Source organism: Anopheles merus, chromosome 2L, assembly GCF_017562075.2.
Source record: "Anopheles merus strain MAF chromosome 2L, AmerM5.1, whole genome shotgun sequence".
Classification (NCBI taxonomy): domain Eukaryota; kingdom Metazoa; phylum Arthropoda; class Insecta; order Diptera; family Culicidae; genus Anopheles; species Anopheles merus.
Window position 1 is genome coordinate 41821121 of NC_054083.1, and position 20475 is coordinate 41841595.

General features: G+C 46.3%; 3 protein-coding genes across 3 annotated transcripts in view; 2 read left to right on the forward strand and 1 right to left on the reverse strand.

The window, feature by feature from the left end:
• Positions 1-53: 53 nt before the first annotated feature.
• Positions 54-4188, reverse strand: LOC121592783. The gene is made up of 3 exons (XM_041914572.1): positions 1167-4188; positions 959-1091; positions 54-882 (listed from the first exon to the last, which is right to left on the reverse strand). Exons 1-3 carry the CDS (start codon positions 3627-3629, stop codon positions 500-502), a joined length of 2979 nt encoding a protein of 992 aa, XP_041770506.1. The 5' UTR covers positions 3630-4188; the 3' UTR covers positions 54-499.
• Positions 4189-5483: 1295 nt separating this feature from the next.
• Positions 5484-6210, forward strand: LOC121592989 (cytochrome b5-like). Its single transcript, XM_041914993.1, has 2 exons — positions 5484-5807; positions 5887-6210. Exons 1-2 carry the CDS (start codon positions 5556-5558, stop codon positions 6016-6018), a joined length of 384 nt encoding a protein of 127 aa, XP_041770927.1. The 5' UTR covers positions 5484-5555; the 3' UTR covers positions 6019-6210.
• Positions 6211-20122: 13912 nt separating this feature from the next.
• The window catches only part of LOC121591778, a 133808-nt gene continuing 133455 nt past the window's right edge, over positions 20123-20475 (forward strand). Inside the window, exon 1 of the mRNA XM_041912708.1 lies at positions 20123-20277. The gene's annotated coding sequence lies outside the window, so the exon portion shown is untranslated. The remainder of the gene's footprint in view (positions 20278-20475) is intronic.

Sequence of the window (20475 nt, forward strand, 5' to 3'; positions counted from 1 at the left end):
TTTATCCTTTCCATCGTACACAAGCGGTAACGCAAAGGAGCCATTTGTTTTTCTCTATGCTGCTAAGAGTTCCTCTTTATTGATCCTTTTTTCTGTTTCACGGCTCTTCGCACCCTGTTGATCGGTTTTGTTTTGTTTTGTGTTAAATAACGGTTAATAATGCACGCACTACACCATACAAGGCTACCAAAAAAAAAGAAAAACATTTACAGATTAATCTCCCCTTACCCCAAGGTGGATGTGGTTAGCTTTTAGTTGCTGCTGATGCTGCTTTTTTTGCGTGCTAAACATATTCCTCTACATTTAAACGCGTGTCTGTATGTGTTTTTGTGTGTGTGTGCTTTCCTCAGCTTGGTAAATCTACAACTAGCTCCGAACAAATATATTTCTATCAATGCGTATGCGTCTATAAAAAAATAAGTAATAAGACATCTATTTACACAAGAGGTCGCCACACAGGCGCGTTTGGCCGTGTCAACCAAGCGGGTCAAATGTTGCCTTAGAACGGATTCGCCTGCTGCTGCTCCGTCTGCTCCTGATGATGGTGCCGTTCCGTTTTAAGCTGCTTGATCTGAAACCGTTCGCCCCCGTTCGTCACGTGGTACGTGATGGCGGAGGATGCGGTGGTGGTGTCGGGCATCATGCCGGCTATGATTTCTCCGCCGGCACCGGTGAACGCAACGCCACCGCGCATCATCGGATCCCGCCGCTTCCGGCTGTCGCGTATCATATTCTGGCGCGAATGCTTGATGAAGCTTTGTATCGCGGCAAAGATGGCTTTCTGGTCGGCTTGCGCTTCCGCCGCACTTTTGCCGAGGTTGAGCGTTTTCGTCAGCAGATCGATGATGCCCAAACTGTTGCCAAACACGTACTTGGTGTACTCTGGAAAAGCAATTTTGAATAAGTTTTGTGCAAGCATTTAATCGAAAGATGGGGGATGACCGTTTGCTATACGTACGTCCATTGATGGCCGATTTGCCGCTCCAGCTAAACTGGCACAGCACGTCGTAAGTCACGAGCGCTTCCATCATGCGCTTCACGTTCCGCTGGAATGGTTGCGAGTTGTGTACCTCTTGGTGCAAGCGTATCATCTGGAAGGGTGTGGTAACAAAAAAAAGCCCTTTAACAACCGTGTCCACCCAAAATGTCCAACCCCGACGTCTTACCATCTGCAGCAGGAACTGCTCGTTATCGGTACAGTGATCGTTCAGGTCGAGAAAGTCGCTCACGGTCCGGATCGGCAGCTCCGGTATGTCGGGGAATGTGTCGAGCAGCTGGTTGCCGCCGCCGCCACCACCGCCGTTGCTGGCCAGCTTTAGGTGCTGCGTGTGGCCGGGCGGTGGCGTCGGCGAGGGCGACGGATCGCCTTCCGGTTTCACGTGCACCACCGTCGCCGGGTCGGTGAACTGATAGTAGTGCGTGTAGGTGCGCGGTTCCTTTGCGAGCGGTCCGGATCGATGCTGGGCGGGATGAGCGGCTGACGATTGAAACACCCCGACCGGCTGTACCTTTAGCTGGGCGGTCGGGGTGCCCTGTGGTGCCGCCGTGGTGAGGAAGATCGTTTTCGGCTGTATCGAGGAGGGAGATGTTGAGGTGGAAGCGTGCTGTTGCTGCTGCTGCTCGGGCGACATCATGGTAAGGGAGGCAACGGGCACGACTGTTTCGCCGTCGGCAGAAACGGTCGTTAGCTCCTGGTCCTGTTCTTGCTCTTGCTCATGTTCCTGTTCCTGGTCCTGCACTTGTTCCTGTTCCTGTTCGTGCTGCTGCTGCTGCTGCTGCTGCTGGGCCGCTTGATTGGCGAGTTCCGACTCATCCTCAAACTTGCCAATGAACAGCGAAATGATGCGCGTCAGTCCGTCCACCTTCGATTCTACCCGCGACAGGCTCTGGTTGACCATGTGCACCTCACGCTGCAGCGACTTTATCCGCTCCTCCATGATTTGGTATCGAATTTCGCTTCCTTCCCCGTGTGCAACGTCCTCCTGCAGCATGTTCGGGTCTGGTTCCTGCGCCACAATGATCTGTTCCTGCTGGTGGTGCTGGTGGTGTTGGTGGTGCTCCTCGGCCGTCTCCACCTCTTCCGTCGCAAGCATCGCTTCCGGACCGACGTCCTCCGACACGTCCGCATCTTCCGTCAGCGAAATGTCCGGCTCGAGCTTCATCGCAACGGAACCGTCGGGAAGATCGTAGCTTTTGAAAAACCGCTCACTGTCCCCGGTGGTGTAGTCCTCCTCCCCGGTCGCCACCAGCCCGTTCGCTTCGGCCATCATTGCGGTCACCGTTGCGCCACGGCCGCGCTGCAGATGGACCCGCATACGGGGGGCGCTCATTGCTCGCTGCTCCGGGCCCTGTTGACCCTGCTGCTGCTCCAACCGTCGGTTGCGGTACTTCGAGTGGGTCTTGAGGTGCTTCATCAGCCGGTACTGCTCGCGGAACGCTTTCGCGCAGTGCTTGCACTTGAACGGCCGCTCGCCGGTGTGCACCTTCAGATGGTAGGACAGCGTGTTGGAGCGCGTAAACAGCTTCCCGCAGTAGGTGCACTCGTAGTTGCGGTCCGTCTCGCCCGCCTCTTCGTTCAACGGTCGGCCGCTGGTGGCGATGACCGTCGCGATGTTCGGATCGCTCGCGATCGCCGATGCGGCCGGATCGTTCGGATCGTGCTCGGACGTGTTGACCACCTCGATGCCGGCCGCCCCGTTCATGAGCGCGTTGATCGTTTCCTGCAGCAGCGGATCGTCGTCCGTCTGCATCATCTGCAGCTGCAGCTTGTCCACGCTGATCTTCACGCCCCCGCCGTGCTCCGGCTCCTCGGCGACCTGCGCCGGCGCCTGCCCATCCTCCTCTACCTCCTCCTCTTCCTCCCCCTCGTCTTCCTCTTCCTCTTCTGCTTCCTCCTGCTCGGCGCGTTCGCCCGGTTCGGTGCGCTGGGCTAGGCCGCTCCGCGCGCTACCGCTCGAAGAGCCGCTCGAGCTGCTCGAACTGCTGCTACTGCTGCTGCTGCTGCTGCTGTTGCTGCTGTTGCTGCTGTTGCTGATGGTGCTGCATGCCGTCTCGGTAGCGCCCACAGAATCCACTATCATCATCGCCGCACCCGTGCCGTCGTTATCGTCGTCCGCGGTCGCCCCGTAGCACCGCATCTTATCGCCGCCGCCCGGCGGTGGCGTCGACTCCGCTTCCATATTGTTGTGGGTCGCTGCGCTGGCAAAATCAATAGCACCCAAATCGTGCTCATCCTTATCAGCGACATCGTACTTATTATTACTATCGCCGTCGTCGCCCTCTACCACCTCCTCCTCCTCCTCTTCGCCGACGGTGACGGTGCCACCGTTCGCCAGCGTGACGGTGATGCCGTTCATCAGCGCCGTTTGGTGGTGGTGGTGGTGGTGCTCGATCGATGCTGAGACATCCTCCACGACCACCATCTCCGCACCGGTGGCAAGTGCATCCGCCGTGGTCATGATGGAAGTTTCCATCATTCCGCTCGCCTCGGGGCTGCTGCCCGCTGATGTTGTTGTGGTTGCTGCTGTACCGATCGGGTACAGGCTGGCGGCAGTGGTTGCGATTCTTCTCAGCCCGACCGACTCCGCACGGATCCGTGACACTATCCGACGTCTTCCGGTGGTCGACATACTATCAACAGGCTTGGCGGGTGCAACAACAACCGACGGCCGTACGATGGAATGCCATTACACGCCGAGTCGAGTGTTCGTGATTGATTGACCCCGTGCACTTCTGCCCACGCGGATTTTGGAGTTTGGTTCCACTACTTCGTTTCCCACAACGCGCACAATCCTCACGGCACAATGGCACTACTGGGGGAGGGGGGATTGTCCTTGCCGTCGTCGGAGTGTAATCGGATGATAGCAGAGAGGAGTATGTGTGTGTGTGTGTGTGTATGTTGTTTCTTTTGCTATTTGCACGTCGCAAAACACGTAATCTGTACACAGCAGCAGCTCGAACGTCCGAGAGAAAGGGTGGTGCTGCTGCTGCTGCTGGATCTATGCAACGAATGTGAAATTATGCTGCCTCACTTCACCTTGCGCACACTGACACACTGACAACGGGGGTGTAAAGAACAAGTCACAAATATGCTGCTTACGGGTACACTTTTTCGTCTTTTCCTCACGACCACTGAATGTGTTGATTCTTTTTTTTTAGCCTTTTGTAACCCCGCACCCGTCTGCGTTGTTTTGCCTGTGAAAACGATAAGAACGATAAGTGCTGTCAGGAATGGGAAATTGGTATACCAGGGGTGGGTTGAATTCTTGTGAAATGGCGTTTAATTTGAAATGACCGTTCGGTACGTGGGTTATTTGAATTTGATAGTTTTTTTTTGTTAGGATCCGTTTTAAGGGATTATTTATGTGTTGGATGATTGAAACTACTCTCAAACTTCTCAAAATAGGAGTTAAAAAATGATTCTTTTAAAAATAGTAGCATATTTGATTATTTGACAAAAAATGTTAAAAATTAAAAAAAGTTAAAAGTTTTAAAATTGTTCTAAATTTACACATTTTTTCTGTATAAAAAATCATTGATAATCTATATCTATTTTACAAATAACAAGCACACAAATCCACTGAACGACTCCTAAAAGAAGTTTAAACGTCTGAAGCTCTCGTCCTAAACGGAATCTAAAAAGACGGTAAACGACTGGCACATCTGTTGGTGGCAAACTCCAATGTGGACCATCAGTGCAGAAGTAAATGAGAATTGAGTAATAGATGATGGTGTTGATTAGAGATGGATTCTCCCGATCGCACCTACGGTTCCGCTCCGGTTCTGGCAAAGTTGATTCCGATTCCGACTACAGAGAGATGGTGATACCCGTGTATCTGACTACACGACCTTTCTTATTGCTCGGCAAGCTAGATAGGCCTTGATTAGATGAAGGCAGGCAAAACAAATTGCAAGAAAAGGACACCATCTATCGAACGAACCAGTGAAGCTTTCGTTTTTTTTTTAAATGGATATTTGATACTCCAATCATTTAAGCTTTATATGTAGCACTTGGGAGTGCAATCGTGAATCTTAAGATGCATAGGACGATAACACGCATTTTTAGCAGGTAGAGCAACAAGTGGATTAGAGCTTTCTGCTCAACGATTGTAACATTTTTTATGAGAACCCCCAGCTCCAAAATTGATGCAAATTTATAAAATTTTGATTGCTTTAACAAACTTCTCCAACAATCAAAACACAAGACGATAGATAATAGCACCAACGCTGGTGATAGTGGGAAACAAATCCATCTGACGTCAATAGACAATCACCGTCCCTCACTCGGACGTGTGGTAGGTCTGGAACTGACCGATGAAATCTATTTGAATCACGTACCGATTACTGCCCATTCCATAATCTACGCACGCGTCCCAGATTACACTAATCAGATCAAAGCAGGGACGGGGGAGAGGAGGAAGGAAACTGCAGACCAATCTATAAAATTATCGACCATCGTTACCGGTGAGCCATTCGTTCGCCTGCTGTCTGCTGTAAGAGTAGCAAACAAATTCGTTCGCCCGGATATTCGCACAACCGAGTGTTTTAGCAAAACCATGCCTGGGGAGCTAATGGAGTACACGCTGGCGGAGGTGGCAGTGCGCAATGGGAAGGCTGGCAGCCCGACCTGGATCGTGATACGGGACGCCGTGTACGATGTGACACAGTACATGGAAGACCATCCGGGCGGCAGCGAGCTCATCAGCGAGTGGGCCGGCAGGGACGGGACGAAAGATTTCGACGACTTTGGCCACTCGGCGGATGCGATGCGGCTGCTGAAGACGCTGCAGGTTGGCGTGCTCGTTGCGGTACGTAGTGGCTGCATGGATGGGAGGTGGATGGAAGGTGCAGTAAGTTAGGAATAATAATTTTGCTTCCAATTTGCAGAGCGATCAGGCAAAGAATCGCAAAAAGAATGCCACAGATGGCCCGAAGGAGCTGGCGGAGGAACAGCTGTCGCCGGAAGAGCTGATGAAGAAGCGACGCAGCAAGCGGCGAATGTTTATCCTGTGCGGTTGAGGCGTTAAGTGGAGCGGGTGGGGATAAATCTTCCACATTAAAACCACTATGTGATATCTAGTTTCTAAGAACATTAATCTGAAAATTGTGTATTATTTGTTACTCAAATTAAACACAACACATAGTATTTAATATAATAATCAAATAAAACAACGCCTAGATTAGCCTCCGAGTGTGAACATTTCTCGTAAACCTTACTGAAACGTGAGTAACAAAACCGTACCCGATCGATTCCGGGCACACGAAGGCAACCAACCACCAACCAAGGGGGGGTGTAAAACTTTCCCATCCGACGATACCGATAACGTCAGCGAAGTTAACTTCCGTCGTAACATACTTTCCCGGCAGCAGCAGCAGCAGCAACACCGGAAGTAGCATGACACCGTTCCGGTGAATGGGGATTGTGGTTTGATGTTGAAACACGGACCGAACCACACCGAGGTATCGGGGAATTATCGATCGTATGCACTCGTCCCAGCAGCCCCGGTGCGGGTTTTGTCGGGGTAATTTGTTGCAGTTTTCATATACAAAAAAAAAAGGGTTTGCTGTCCATTTAAGCGTAATGAGCAGGTTAAACAGGTGTTTGAAGTAATAATGCCGTAAAGTTGCCATGTTAGTACGCGATTGCATTATTTATTAGAAGTTCACTGGGCCAAAAAAAAGGCATGTTGTACACTACCTCTTCCTGTGCTATCCCTCCTTTTTTTGCTGATCGAATCTGTGTGAAAAATCTGCCCCAAACACATACACACGCCACCGTAACTGCAACAGCTAGGAGGGAAAAATCTGTAAAAGTAATAGTAGTAGTAGTAGTAGTAGTAGTAGTAGTAGTAGCAAAAAATAAATACTAAACTTGTACATGCACAACCTGCCACACGTACCGGAGCTGCACACAGTCTGCGTGGCAGACAGGGGCAGACAGGGGATAGGGCGCGCTGGGAAGCCAGTTCTCCGCAGTCAACCTTTCGCATGAGTGCACCAAATCGGTACCATGCGGGGCTCCATAACAGCTTCACACGTCGTCGAACTTTGGGAAAGGGATTCGAGACACGGAGTCAGGGGAGAGAAAAAAAAATACTTCACATGGCTTACTCGCTCCCCTCAAGCAGCAGCAGCAGCAGGAAAGCCGTCCAAAGCCAACAAGGTGAAGTAGCCACATAAATCATTAAAAAACTTTGCTTTCCCTCGTTTGCTGTAAGGGGTTTTCTGGGCCGTTTTTCTTTCTTGTTTTTTTTTTTTTTTTGGTTTGACTTCAAATCCGAGACCCCGGATTGCAACACACGATGCAATGCCGCTGACAGCCAAGTGCTAGCATGCCGAAAAGTTTTCAACTTTACTGTCTTACATGGGCTTTCGAGAAGCGAAGTGAGTGGGTTTCAAGTTTTGTTGTTTTTGTTTTTTTTTATTGGCAAAGATCTCTCGATCAGCAGCAGCAGGCTTACACGTGTAAAGAGCAGGTTTGTCTGCATGCATTGTTTAGTTTGTATGCGCTTTTGCTAGTTTTTGTTACTGTAGAGGGGAAAGCTCAACTAACAGTTACAAAGCTTTATCCGAAAAGGACGCTAAGGGCCTATAATGGATCAGGGCTGCCCTCAGTCCAGCCCAGGGCTTGGCTTCACACGGGGATAAGACTGAGCAGGGACTTACGCTTCCTTCTCAAGTAAATGCAACAAAAAGGAAAAGGAAGTGGGGGGAAAAAACACTATTCCCTATCGACACCGCTTTCCCTTCCTTGCTCGGACCACCATCGCCCCGGACAGGTGCCCCGAACACGGGCAAGGTGTAAAATGGGAAAGTTTTAACGAGATTTCGGTTCGTGAGCAAGGGCAGCAAAAGCAGCTGAAGGCTCTTAGTGTCAAATCAAATAAGTTCGATAGTTGGCCGGGCCGGGGAGGGTGTTGCCATGGATGCCAACACCACTCGGTCTGCTCACTGTCGGCTGACCTGTCTGATCACTTGATGTTGCTTTTTTGTGGTGTGCTATCGATCGTATGTTTTACTGTGCCCTTAGAAGAGAGAAGAAGGATGAGATTGAATAATAATTGTAAAAGAAAACAGGCAATTTTATTGATACTGTTTTGTATTTTAAGGGACGAATAATAGTAGACTTGTACTAAAAGCGTAACAAGAGAGTACTAAAAGCAGGAACATACTTCTAGGCTAGGCTTACCTAGGCTCTAATCAACATCCTTAACTTTGTCCTGCTGGTTTACCCATTGGCAATATTATTAGTCCTATGCAATTAAGATCATACAGGGGTTGAAACGTAAGATGGCGGGCATGTCGTTGAGTCATACGGTTAGGTTTAAATCATCTTGATTTTTGATCGATTGTCATGGAATCATACAGAAAGGTTTGTTTTCGAGCCACTTTTGTTGATTGGTATCTTGAATTAATTGGAACAACAGTTGAAATTGTAGTGGTCTGTAATGATGTTGATCTTAACAGCATATCTTTTGCATTAAAACGTAAATGGATAAAAATGGCAGATTTTGCATGGGTTTAGACGTTAATTGTACGTTTCATAATAGTATCCTATGAGTTAGTAGATAAAATTTGACACCTCTATCCAGCCGAACTCTAACCGTAATGGCCAAAAACGTGTAGCCACTTCGTTCAGGAGCGTGCATGATAAAAGAACGGCATGCCGTAGCGTCTAAAACAGACTCTGTGCGGCAGTTTGTGGAAGTCGTATAAGCCTGTTTCGGCTAGTGTTGGGAATTTCGTTAAAAAAAAGGAACGGAACGGAACTAGTTCATTTTTCAAAAAGAACGGAACGTGAACCTGGGGTGCAAATGAACCGACCCAGAGCTGTCACTGTCAAGCCAAACTGTCATCCGGGGGGGGGGGGGGGGGGGGGGAGGTGTTACTTGAGACAGGATATGAAAAGGCGTTTCTTAAATCATCATTCTGAAATCACCAAATCCAAATGGGTTCATCCTATATCCAGTAAGCTGTACCAGCTGTGCTAATATAAAGCATGCATTTATTATCTAGCATTTTTTTAACTTTGTAGATGCGACGACCATTTTCGGTCAAAGCCTTCCTGTACCACTAATAGGCTTGGCTATCAGTAACTTAAATGCCCATAGCAGGATAATCATCCCAGCGTATGGGGGCACGATCCATTCGAGGCTTTTACCCATGCCGATGTTATTGAGCGGTAGGAGTTGACGATTGTATCACGAGATTGACTATTTATTTGAAGTTCACTTACTACTTACAACAAATAGTTTTTTTTTTCACATAAATCGTTTACAACATAACGGCACTCAAACGGTTGTCGAATGGAACAGAATGCTTCGAATCGAATGGCTAAATATTGGAATCATGCCGAGTACCAAGATCAAGCGGATATCGTGGCATAAAAAATAAATACATTTTATTTTTCGTTGTTCATAATCGCATATTAAAATACATCTCTTCCAACCCGTTCTGCCATATGAGTACAGATTTAATTTTTATAATAATTATTTGTCTGGTTAGGATAAGCTAAATTATAACAAAAAGTATAATAGATGTTACAAATAACACCATAACACCAAATAACATATTTTGGTTTCGCTTATCACGATTTTTATAAACGATACGCGACGAAATGCGATGAATATTCCTGTGAGCATGGGAGAGTGCACAGGCAACACATACTGTGTGCGAGAAAGAGTGAACAGTTATCTTGCATGCAGCAAGCAACAGCCGGACAAAGCCGGTTTTTTTTAAAGAACGGAACGCACGAACGATAGCACCTTGCTGACAATATTGAAGCGGCAAAGACCGCAACGGAGTGAACGGAAAGAACGTATTGAACGGAACGGAATGAACGGAAAGAACGGAATGAACGGAAAGAACGAAATGAACGGAAAGAACGAAATGAACGGAACGGAACGGAATGAACGGAATGAACGGAACGGAGCGGAATGAACGGAAAGAACGGAATGAACGGAAAGAACGGAATGAACGGAACGGAACGATTTTGTATAAAGGATCGGAACGGAACGGCCTACATAAAGAACGGAACTTTTTTACTAGGTTCGGACCGGAACGGCCAACACTAGTTTCGGCATCTACAACATCTTGGCACTATTAGACAACAGTTAGTGCATCGAAAGAAAGTCCAGTTCCGAATGACCGACGACCCTGAGCGACTTGAGGTTCCAAAGGAAGCCTAAAGTTAAGACCGAGGGACATGTGGCAATATTGCTGCTTTCGGCTTGGCCAGGAGGTCGATGTAACCGGTCAAACAGTGATCTAGTACCTTGGAAACATGAAAAAACATATCAGGAAGCAAAACATCGAGTCCACTGCCCAGCAATGGCGCCAAATTCCAATGCGATCATTTCAGGCGAATTTCTGAGGAATTTCATATGACACAGAAGTCCACGAACCGGTCCAACATCCCTCAGCTTCGTCTTAGCTCTATTTCAACAATGTTGTCGCGAATTAATGAATTAATTGAAAATCTACGAAGAAATAAATGTGAAGTTAGCTGTAATGGGGAGTAAATAAGAAGACCGGAGATTTGAGTTCTACACGATTTATTTTCATTCGTTTCGTAGTTCACATGTATCCGTTCCCATATCGTTTCCCAAACTAACTCCTCGTCCCCAAAGCGCGCACCGGTTTTATAGCTTCTGCCCATCTTCCCTCTCGCTCCGCGTTACACGCCGTAGCCGCGTTCTCCTTCCTTGCTCATTATCGCACGTTATTCTTTCCCTCTCGCGCACATTCCGTCGCTCGCCCACGCTTCCTTACTCTTCCCCATTTCACATAAATATCATTGGTAGATCTTAAAGCATTTCTGCACTGCAATGTCTTCGTTCTCGCTAAGTCGTAGATTTATTTTTACAAGTAAGCTTGTGAACTTACCTTTCACGTCCTTTGGTGCATGGAAATCATGGAAGGGCGTCAATGGAAATAAAAAATTCCATTTTTGTTAAAGGCAAACACAAGTTTTTGACAAAAAATCGGGAAGACATTGAGATTAAAACGCAAATGTTAAAACCCAGGATACTACCCAGTTAGTATACACAATTTAAAAGAATAAAAAACATTCTACCCCCTCTCCAGTACAACCAACCACTGTGCTGTTCATTTACAATCATATTGATTTAAACTTATGCCACACGAGATGAGGCCCTACCTTGAGGCTGAGGCTCTCACACCTACCTTCACCGACCTACCTTCTGCTCTCATCTGTGTGGTTTAGCTCCTCGCTTCACGAAACGCGCGACTTGCGTTACGAAAACAACTTCTGATCGTTACGATGACAGCGACCCGTGCACGGTGCTCGTTTCGGAACCACTTTCTTCTAAGAGTAAGCACAGCACAGGTCCAATCGTAGCCTCGTGGAGGGTTAAATTAAAGTTGCAAAAGCTTCCCCAGGTTTGCACTTCATTCGCGAGCCAAGCTGGCTGGCTGGAGGAGCAGGAAGTAGAGATGGAACTGAAAACTGCAACCGTTTCACTGCGATGGATTCGGTTGCTCTCTTTGCCCTCCTTACCCCATTCCCCTCTCTATCCCCATCGGTGATAGCCAGCCCCCTCCCACCCCCGAGAAGCCATTTCTGCGCTTCAGCGGGCCGATTCATTATTGATTTAAAGTCAATACGATTTTGCCGAGAATTTTCTCCAGCTCCTGCGTTGTTGGTGGAAAGCGAAACTAAACGGGGGAAGGGACATCGCGAAAAAGGATGAGTTAAAATTCAGCCCGTTCCAATCGATGAGAAGTCAAATAAATTCGACCCCTCCCCTTCAGCCGGCAGTGCCTGTGGGGATGAAAGGCGCCCAGTTTGCGCCCGGAGAGAAAATTTAATTACGATGATTGATTTCGTGTGACGCGTCCGTTTCCGTTCCTGGAAGTTCCGAGATTTGTGGATGGGAGGAGGCAGAGGAAGAGGATGGTTTGTTTGTTTATGCTAAAAACGTGGCATTTTTTTTCTTCTTGTTGTTGCTGTTGTTGTTTCTTTCATTGCTTTTGCCACCCGTCGTCGCTCGCTCGCTCGCAGCGTTATGAAGCATTTGCGTTCGATTGCCCGCAGGGAAACGGGAAATATGATCATTCCAAACGGGGTGGGGGTGATGCTTTGCAGTTTTCTCGAAAGTACACATGTGCTCCCATGCGAGTGTGTCTGTGTGTGTGTGCGCATCAAATGGGTCACATTGAAAACGGTATGATTAAATTATTTCCCAAAAAAAGAAAAAAAGATATGGTCCACACGTGAACCGGAGGGCCCTTTTAGGCTGGCGCTCATTCTAGCGCACCGGCTTTATGCTTGATTGCGCAACCTTCCCTTGCGTTGCGGGGTTGTTACTTCTGCGAATGCAGTGCCAGCCTGCTTGGATGGGAAAATAGCGCTTGATTTGGCTCGCCCCCCAACCTTTTGAAACAGCGGCGTGCTTTGACGGTGAAACGTGTGTGGGAAGGCAAAAAAAAAAAGGGAAGACCAAACCGAAAATAACCCTTAAAATATACCCGTAATTCATGCATGAATTTGATTGGCAAGTCCGTCGTACCAGTAGCACTATCTGGCAAAACCAAATTTTATCATCCATCCAATAATTGGTAGTAATGGGGGCACTTTCGGGCAAATTAGCTGTTGCAACATGTTGAGCGTGGCTGGGCGGGCGCTGGCAATAAATTTAAAGCACGGTTACACCACGCAAATGAGAGCGCCAGTGCGTATGGTTGTGTGTGTGTGTGTGTGTGTGTGTGTGTGTGTGTGTGTGTGTGTGGCTCATTATACGGCAAGTCAAAGTGCAAGGGATGAAATGTTAATCGTCAGTTAAATGTAATTATAAGCTATCAGCGTACGATATGGGTAGGATCGTAAGCGGGATCCATGACCGTCTGTTTGTTCGGTCGTGGTTGCAGAGCTTGCAGTGGGGTTGGCGGGGAAGGGTTGTTTGCAGCATAACTGCGGTCGCTTGTTAGTGTCAATCCCTTCGATCGGTACTTTAAGCAATATTGTACGCGTTGTGAGGTGTTTCATATCAATGTGTTTCTCTGCTGAAATGAAGGTTATTGATTATTTGTTTTTAGAATTTAAAACAATAAATAAAAAAATTGTATTGATGAATTAGGAGGGCAAATATGACACTCTGAACAAAACAAGTGTCCTTATAGCATTCACAACAATTCAATTACATTATTTAGCCAATCAGCAAATCATAATCCATTAGTGGCTGGCATTATTAAATTGAAATCCATTTCACCTTGGCAGATGAGCTGTATGGAACGTCACTAGCATTACCATCCTGGATTGCATCCTCTCCTCGCCTGAGGTGTGTTTTTTTTTCTCTCTCGATATCATCGATCGAGCAATTATTGAGGGCTGTTCAGGAGGGGATTAAGGGAAACAAAAAGAAAATAACATCAGCAAAACAATAGCATCCTTCATTTTCCTGAGTGGCATACGTCACGCGCACACCTGATGATAGGGGTAGGGACCATAAACTCGTACGTCGCAAAGTAATTAGAATTTACTGCCTGTGCGCCCATTGCGCCGTTAAATCTTTTTGGGGGAAGCATTTTAAAGGGCAAGGAAGTTCCAGTTGGAATTTAGGTTAATGTAATGCAATGTAGAGGAAAGTGTAATATTCATATAGGAATTAAGACGAAGATCATGTTATGAGTGGACTTTTTGTAAGGGGAAAAAATGAAAAAAAATCTGGCATGTATAAAATCTACATTTTTCTATTCCTCACCATGATAGACTGAAGCAATAATTTATTATCTTTTCCGTATTCTTAAAATTGCAAAAAAAGATAATAAATAATTGCACAACTTTATCATGTTTCACAGTTTCAAGTTAGTAAACTTGTACTAAAAAGGGCTTTTATTACAATTTGCCCCTAACGCGTTGTTTAACGCCTGAAGGTATGCAATATGTTAAACACATTGTACTAATCTACACATGACTTACACTTTAGCTTACATTTATTGATAAATTGGTAAAGTAATCAACTTAACAAATAGAAAAGGCTTCTACTTCTCTAGATCGAGAGGATTTCTCTGAAAGCTTCAACAAAAATGAACCATAAGACAAGTAATAATTCACACCTCACCCAGTACAGCAAGAAGGTGTTGAACGATTCCTTTCCGCCGGGTGCTGGAAGCATCAAAACGCGCTGCATTCACGCCTCCCTTCACGAAATGCAAGTGATAGTGATAAATTAAGCTGAAAGACAGCGCTCAAAACATTCTCAACTCAGCTCAAAAACCGACTCCTCGCACTCCTCGGGTAGGTTTCGTTAATGAAAAAATATCGTTCCAGCGAGAGAGAGAGAGAGAGAGAGAGGGGGGATAAATGTTATCCTTTCGCCCGCTCACCCACACCGGAGGCTGCACGTGCAAGGAAACAGGCGGCCGGAATGAAGGAGAGAGGGGAGGACGGAGATGCAAATGTTATTTGTATGTATTCGCTTTAATTACCCGCGTTCAACCTGGGGCGCCATTTGCGATGATGAATATTGATAATTTGAGTGCTCCTGCGGTTACATTGTGCACACATGCACTGAGACACACACGCGACGGGATGGGGTTGTATATGTGTTTTTGTCCCCGGAGGTTTCCCCCCGTTTGCGAAGGTGTTAAAGTCAAAAGCAGGAAGGGTGTGCTGGGGAGCAGTGTTGTACGTAAATGAGCAAACAAATTGAAATAAAAAAAAACCCTAACCAGAACCACGGATGGGGAAGAAAAACACGCGGCAAGCGAGAGCAAAAGTCTGCGCGCGAGAGCTTAGCGCGTGTCATCAAGGCCGGGCTAGGTGCAAACGGAGGGAGGGGGGTGGTTATAAATTAGCAGGAAAAATGGGTGGCTCGGGACCTAGCCAGCCCTGGTCTAAACAGGTGCTGGCACTGGCTGTGGATTAGGCGAGGATAATTTAATTTGTGATTTATTAAATTAATACATACGCTGCGTGCAGTGCTACTTCTGATGGGTGTGATTGTGTTGGAGCTTGTAGCGGAGGTGTTTTAGAGCGACTGAAATAATTTTAATCTTTATTTAAAATGGGCTATATTTGAAACACTTTTGCTCCAACAATTTATAAAATACAACAAACTTAAGAGTCAATCCTCAATTCATCTTGAAATGAACCTTTCGCTTCCCCATTGTTAGACAAACCAATGCTGCAGATTGCAAAGTTTGGTTACAAAGTTTCGAGAGCACGAAGGCTTCAGCGGCCACGAAAAGATATGACTAATGGTGTCGGTTGGCCGGTCGGTCGGTCGGTCGGTTGATGAAGTTCAGCACTGTTGTGCCTGAAGCACATTCGCAATCTTAGGTTAGCGCTGTTGGCTTAGAATTTTCTCCGAACCACCGGCAAACCGGGAAGATTACTTTACTCGCCTCCCTCGCGGTCTGTGTTTGTATTTTCCTTGACGGGCGGAGGCTTTTCGTCGACTTTTTCCACAACTCGGGAACTTGCACCGTCGCTCGATTGCAGCCGTTGTGGAGCGGGAGTAGATAAAACTGTCAAAATGTGAGCCCGCCGTGGATGGGAGGGATTTGTGCTCTTCGGTAAGACCTGCTGGCAGTGGTTTTGAGGACGAAATTAGTTTAATTGGAACGGTGGGAAATGGAGCTGGCGAAGGTGGGGATTGTTTGCATGGCCGTATTCAATTAGCTAGAAAGGTAAAGCACAACACAGTCTGTCGTCTGACGTGTAACAAGTGGAAAGCTGCATAGAAAGTGTTCTCCAATTGCATTCCATTGCAGTAGCTAGCAGCGAAAATGAGAAACTGGTACTGCATGCTTGATCAGATATTAGTTTGAATTGCGCCATTTTTCATATCTTTCCAAACAAAAAAAAAGAGACTGGAAGGAAAGAATGGGTGTTATAATGTGATTTTTCTCTCCACCATCTACATCTCCTACTCTTGCTTCTCCATCGCCGGAAACAGTTGTAATTTTACTACGACACCCACTATCGAGCTTGTCATCGCGGCGGGGGAGGGAAGACGCACACGTTGCAACTACTACTATGCAGCCGTCAATTCAATATAGCTGAACACGATCGAGAATGCGAGAACAAAACCGTAGAGGGAGAAAGAAACGCTACCATTCCTGTGCGATAGGAAGAGCAGGGAAAACTGGGCAAAGTGGGAACGGAAACCAGCCACGCAGCACCGAACCGGGAACAGTGGGAACGGTTCAGTCCTCGTTCATTGTCACATTTATTTAATTCTATATTGGTCGAAAACTTTTCCCGCTTTTACAGTGCTCCGGACCACCGGAGGACACGGCAGGGAGGACACTGGCACTGTCGGCAAGTTTCCTGCACTCTCGTCTGCCTGTCTGTCGGTTTGGCTGGTTCGAGTTGAAGTGAACCAGGGTAAACTGTCTGCAAACGGGGACATGTTGCTGCGTTATCAGTGTGTTACCGCACTGGAACAGAAAGAAGAAACACAAATCGGTTTTGTTTGGTGGAAAAAAGAGAGTAGGAGAGAGAGAAGGAGACGCTCCGTTAGATGTGTGCTGCATGTTATTTGCGTGGCCTCACCACTTCTGTGGCCCGGTTTTTTTGTGTTGTTGCTGTGGCCAAATGTGCATTTGGTAACCACACCGCACACAAGCTCGATAGTGCGGAGATGTGCCGGCAGAGGGACAAGCAAAAATTGGCAGCAGTCAGTGGTGGCGATAGTGGCACACGGTTTGCATAAACTCGGGCGCACACGACAATGCTCTCTATTGACTGGTAACATGGCTAGTGGAAGCGTGCGTGCGAACAAATGAATGAAAAAAAAAAAAACAAAAAAAAATGTAGAAAGCAAGTACATTCAAATCAAACCGTTGTGAAAGGGGAAGCAAGAAGCAGAATGATGATGAAATATGAAAATCGTTTTGTTCATCTGTGAGTATCCTTTCGCGGAATATCGTGCTGGAACTTCCATTATTCGCGCGCTTTGGTTGCTTGTGTGTGTGTGTGTGTGTGTGTGTGGGTGGGTCTATAGTTACACACTGTACGGCGATGGTACGCCCCACTATGTATCAAGCCCAAATAGGTGGCAGAAAGTAGGATAAACGTGATTACTATCGGTGGCGCTCGGCGCGGAGAGCGAAACCGGTTTCGGTGCAGTAATTTTATATTTATTGCTCATCGGACGCCAGCGCACCAGGATGCATTGTATTGAGGTTGAGGTTTTTTGTTTTGTTTTGGGTGGTTGTTATCAATAGATTTGGTTAACATTATTTTTCATTCCATCTGTTCCTGGTGGTTTGTGGATGCAGTGCTGGATGGCAATAGAAATAATAATGGAGAAGCCTGGTGTTTGTTGGTGCGATTGTACTAAAAACAGGTTTTGATTTGTTTGTTGGTTTTCCAGAAATGAAAACCTGTTTTTTTTTCTATTTATTAATATACCAACCATAACTTATATCATCTCGTTCATTCTGGTCAGATGCTCGCAATAAATCAGTTTAAAATTCAAGATAATTGGTTTTAAAGCCATAATCGATTCAACTGATAATGAGTATGGATTATTTGGATGATTGGAAATGACTCAAGTGACAACAACAACAACATCAATAACGAGTCCACAAAAAAGTCTAGCCGTATGTAAACTGATGAACATTTTTAAATGCGCTTAAAAGCATAATTATAAAAATATATTAACTTACTTAAAATTTGAAAAGTGGTTGAAATTCTTATTCCACAGAACAAAAAAAAACGATAGTGGATACCTTTTGTTACATACTTTTTGAGCTAAATGTTATAGTCTTCAATAAACAACATAATGCTGTGGCGGTAAACGTTCCGGTAAAGGATCATTTAAAGCAAACGTCTCTAAACTACGGCCCGCGGGCTACATGGGGCTCTCAAGAGCTTGTTATGTGGCTCGCAATGACTTTGTAAAGGTTAAAATAAATTGACTTTTTTTTTACTAATTTTTTAAAGATGAAAATCAAGATTCAAGATTCAAAGCAAGCTGTAGGAAGTTGGTAAATTCAGTTAATATTTTCTAAACCAAACAAGATTAGAACTTTCAATCACTCTAAAGGCTACGTTAAAATGGCCCTCAACAACGTTATTTGTGAAGCAATGTGGCTCGCGGACTGAAAAGTTTGACGACAACTGATTTAAAGGATCAGGTAAATTTTAACATTTTGCATACATTTAGGCGCTTTTCATACAGAAAAATGACCAGAAAATCATGATTTTTTTTTTAACAGCAGGGGAGTGGAATTTACAATCTAGAGTAATAAAACAGTGCACTGATATAATATCATATCTACGGAATTTATTGAAAGAAATATACAATCAGTCCTAAAAGTATTCGTCTAGCTGAATATTTTACAGAAAAGGGCGAATTATGGCCGCCCATCAACCAAATGTGACCCATCTCTTTTCCTGATCTTATTGGCCATCACAAAATGCACTGATTCCTTGGTAAGATTTTATTTTTTGGACATTAAACGACTGCTTTCGTTAGATTAACCGTCAAGGATGGCTGCTTACATGGCAGTTTGTCACTCAATTAGTGTCAGAAAAATGGCCTAACTCTGATCAAATGAAGAAACGAGGTCTCCCACACATTTTGTAACCTTCAAAAATGGGTAGGATAGGTTATGCATAAGTCAAAGATACGATTTTCGCCATCATGGTCCAATCATTCAACTCTCCCGCCTTTAGTGCCTCTCTGACAGCTTGAAGTGCAATTGAAACAACATAAATGCATTAATTTAGAAGGAAGTCGCCAGTAGATTGATAATAAAAAATTTAATTCACGTCTACGTAGTGTTTGTACAGCGTAAATAATTAAAAAGCTAGATGGACGAATACTTTTTGCGCGCCCCTTAAACGACTTTTTTGTAGTTTTTTATGTATTTTGATTGCTATTGCACTATTTAAATGTCTATTTTTTAGCAAAACGTGTGTATTGATGGTCCCTTTATCAAACCTCATCATTACTTTTACCACCCCATGCCTATTGCGGCCATAATTCGCGTTTTTCTGCAAAATATTCAGCTAGACGAATACTTTTTGGACTGACTGTAGCTTTAAAACGAACCTCTCTTCCAATCTAGTGTGCATCCTTGCCGTACGTTGTTTCTTAGAATGCATCCTACTGTGATGGAATAGAACATGCCAAACGATAGTGGTTGGTTGACCTTTGGCCTTTTGAAGTGGCTTATTTGGTATAAGATTATACACCGAATTATGATTCACCACATGTCATTTGCACAAAGAGATTCGCCCATGGGTTTATTGTCGTGCCTTACTTCATTCGCTTTCCAATAGTCGATCCCTACCGAAAACAACGCCCGATGCCGATTCATTAAAACACTAATAATGTTTTACCCATGCAGCATCGCTGAAGATTCTGATCCCCTATCGTTATTCCCACCCCCCCCCCCCCTTATGCTGAGGCATAAATTACAAATTGGACCATCGCAAAGGGTGCCATCTCCTTGTGCAGGAGGTGCATCCAGGTGCATCCACCGTGTCTTCGCGGAATACTCTTGCTCGCTGCATGGGGCATCAGTTTGCACCGGCAGCTGGTTGCCGCCGCTCCGAAAACCCTGGCTACCGCTCAAGTGTGGCGGCAGGCGGCGTTGCAGCGTACGTGTTGAAGTGCTTTACTTAACAGCGCGCGCGCTCGTTCTCTGCCTGCCCTCTTCCGACCCGGGGTGCTAGAAATATGTCACCACACCAATCGAAACCGGCAGCAACGGTGCAGCAGCAGCAGCACGACCCCATCGAGCACTCATTGCGAGGGGGAACGGGAGGGACGGCGGCTTTGGGCGGTAAATCATCCCATTTTTACCCATCGACATCGATGATGTTGATACTTCGTCACGAGCGTTTTCCCTCCAGCTCGGCCTGCTCAGCGGTGGGAAACTGCCTCGTGGCAGTAGAAAGAAAAACCGACAACGCCGTGAGTGGTCCGAGCGGAGCTTTTTTTGAGCGTCCGAATCGTCGCGAGAGAGTGAGTGCCGCCGGAGTGCCGGAGCAAGGACGAGATCACGGTGTGCTAAGAGTGTCATGTGCCAGGACACTGCCGACGGAGCGGTAATTGACAAGCGACGCGAGCGGTTATGACGACACGGCGCGCTGTGACCGAACGAAGGATCGGAGAGCGCTTTTCGGGGACAGAGCGATTCAGTTCGGCCGAGGACATCGTCGCGTGCGGATCGCAGTTCGGTCGCGTTACCGTGTGTTCGAAGCACTGCTGGCCTGTGTGTGTTTGTTTGTGTGCGTGCGTGTGGTGAGGGGTAGAAGAAGGGAGAAAGTGGTGTGTATGTGTGTGCGTGAACAAGGTTAGTGAAGGAAAATGGATGAAAAAAGAGGTATCAATAGCGAAAAAGTAATATTATTAGAAAGAGTTTCTATTCTGGTTCCTTCAATATTGTCAAACGGTGATGTGATTTGTCGCACAAGAGTTGTGTGTGTGTGTGTGCTGGTGAACATCCTCTAAGCATATCTTCTAGCTCATTCGAGTCAAAAAAAAAAAGAAG

Bases quoted from the DNA above. Each gene is read 5' to 3' on its own strand.
- LOC121592783 (XM_041914572.1), bottom strand. From the start codon at position 3,629: ATGTCGACCACCGGAAGACGTCGGATAGTGTCACGGATCCGTGCGGAG. The intron at 1,092-1,166 runs GTAAGACGTCGG...ACACCCTTCCAG, and splicing joins AGCAGTTCCTGCTGCAGATG to ATGATACGCTTGCACCAAGA. The intron at 883-958 runs GTACGTATAGCA...TTGCTTTTCCAG, and splicing joins CAAATCGGCCATCAATGGAC to AGTACACCAAGTACGTGTTT.
- LOC121592989 (XM_041914993.1), top strand. From the start codon at position 5,556: ATGCCTGGGGAGCTAATGGAGTACACGCTGGCGGAGGTGGCAGTGCGC. The intron at 5,808-5,886 runs GTACGTAGTGGC...TCCAATTTGCAG, and splicing joins AGGTTGGCGTGCTCGTTGCG to AGCGATCAGGCAAAGAATCG.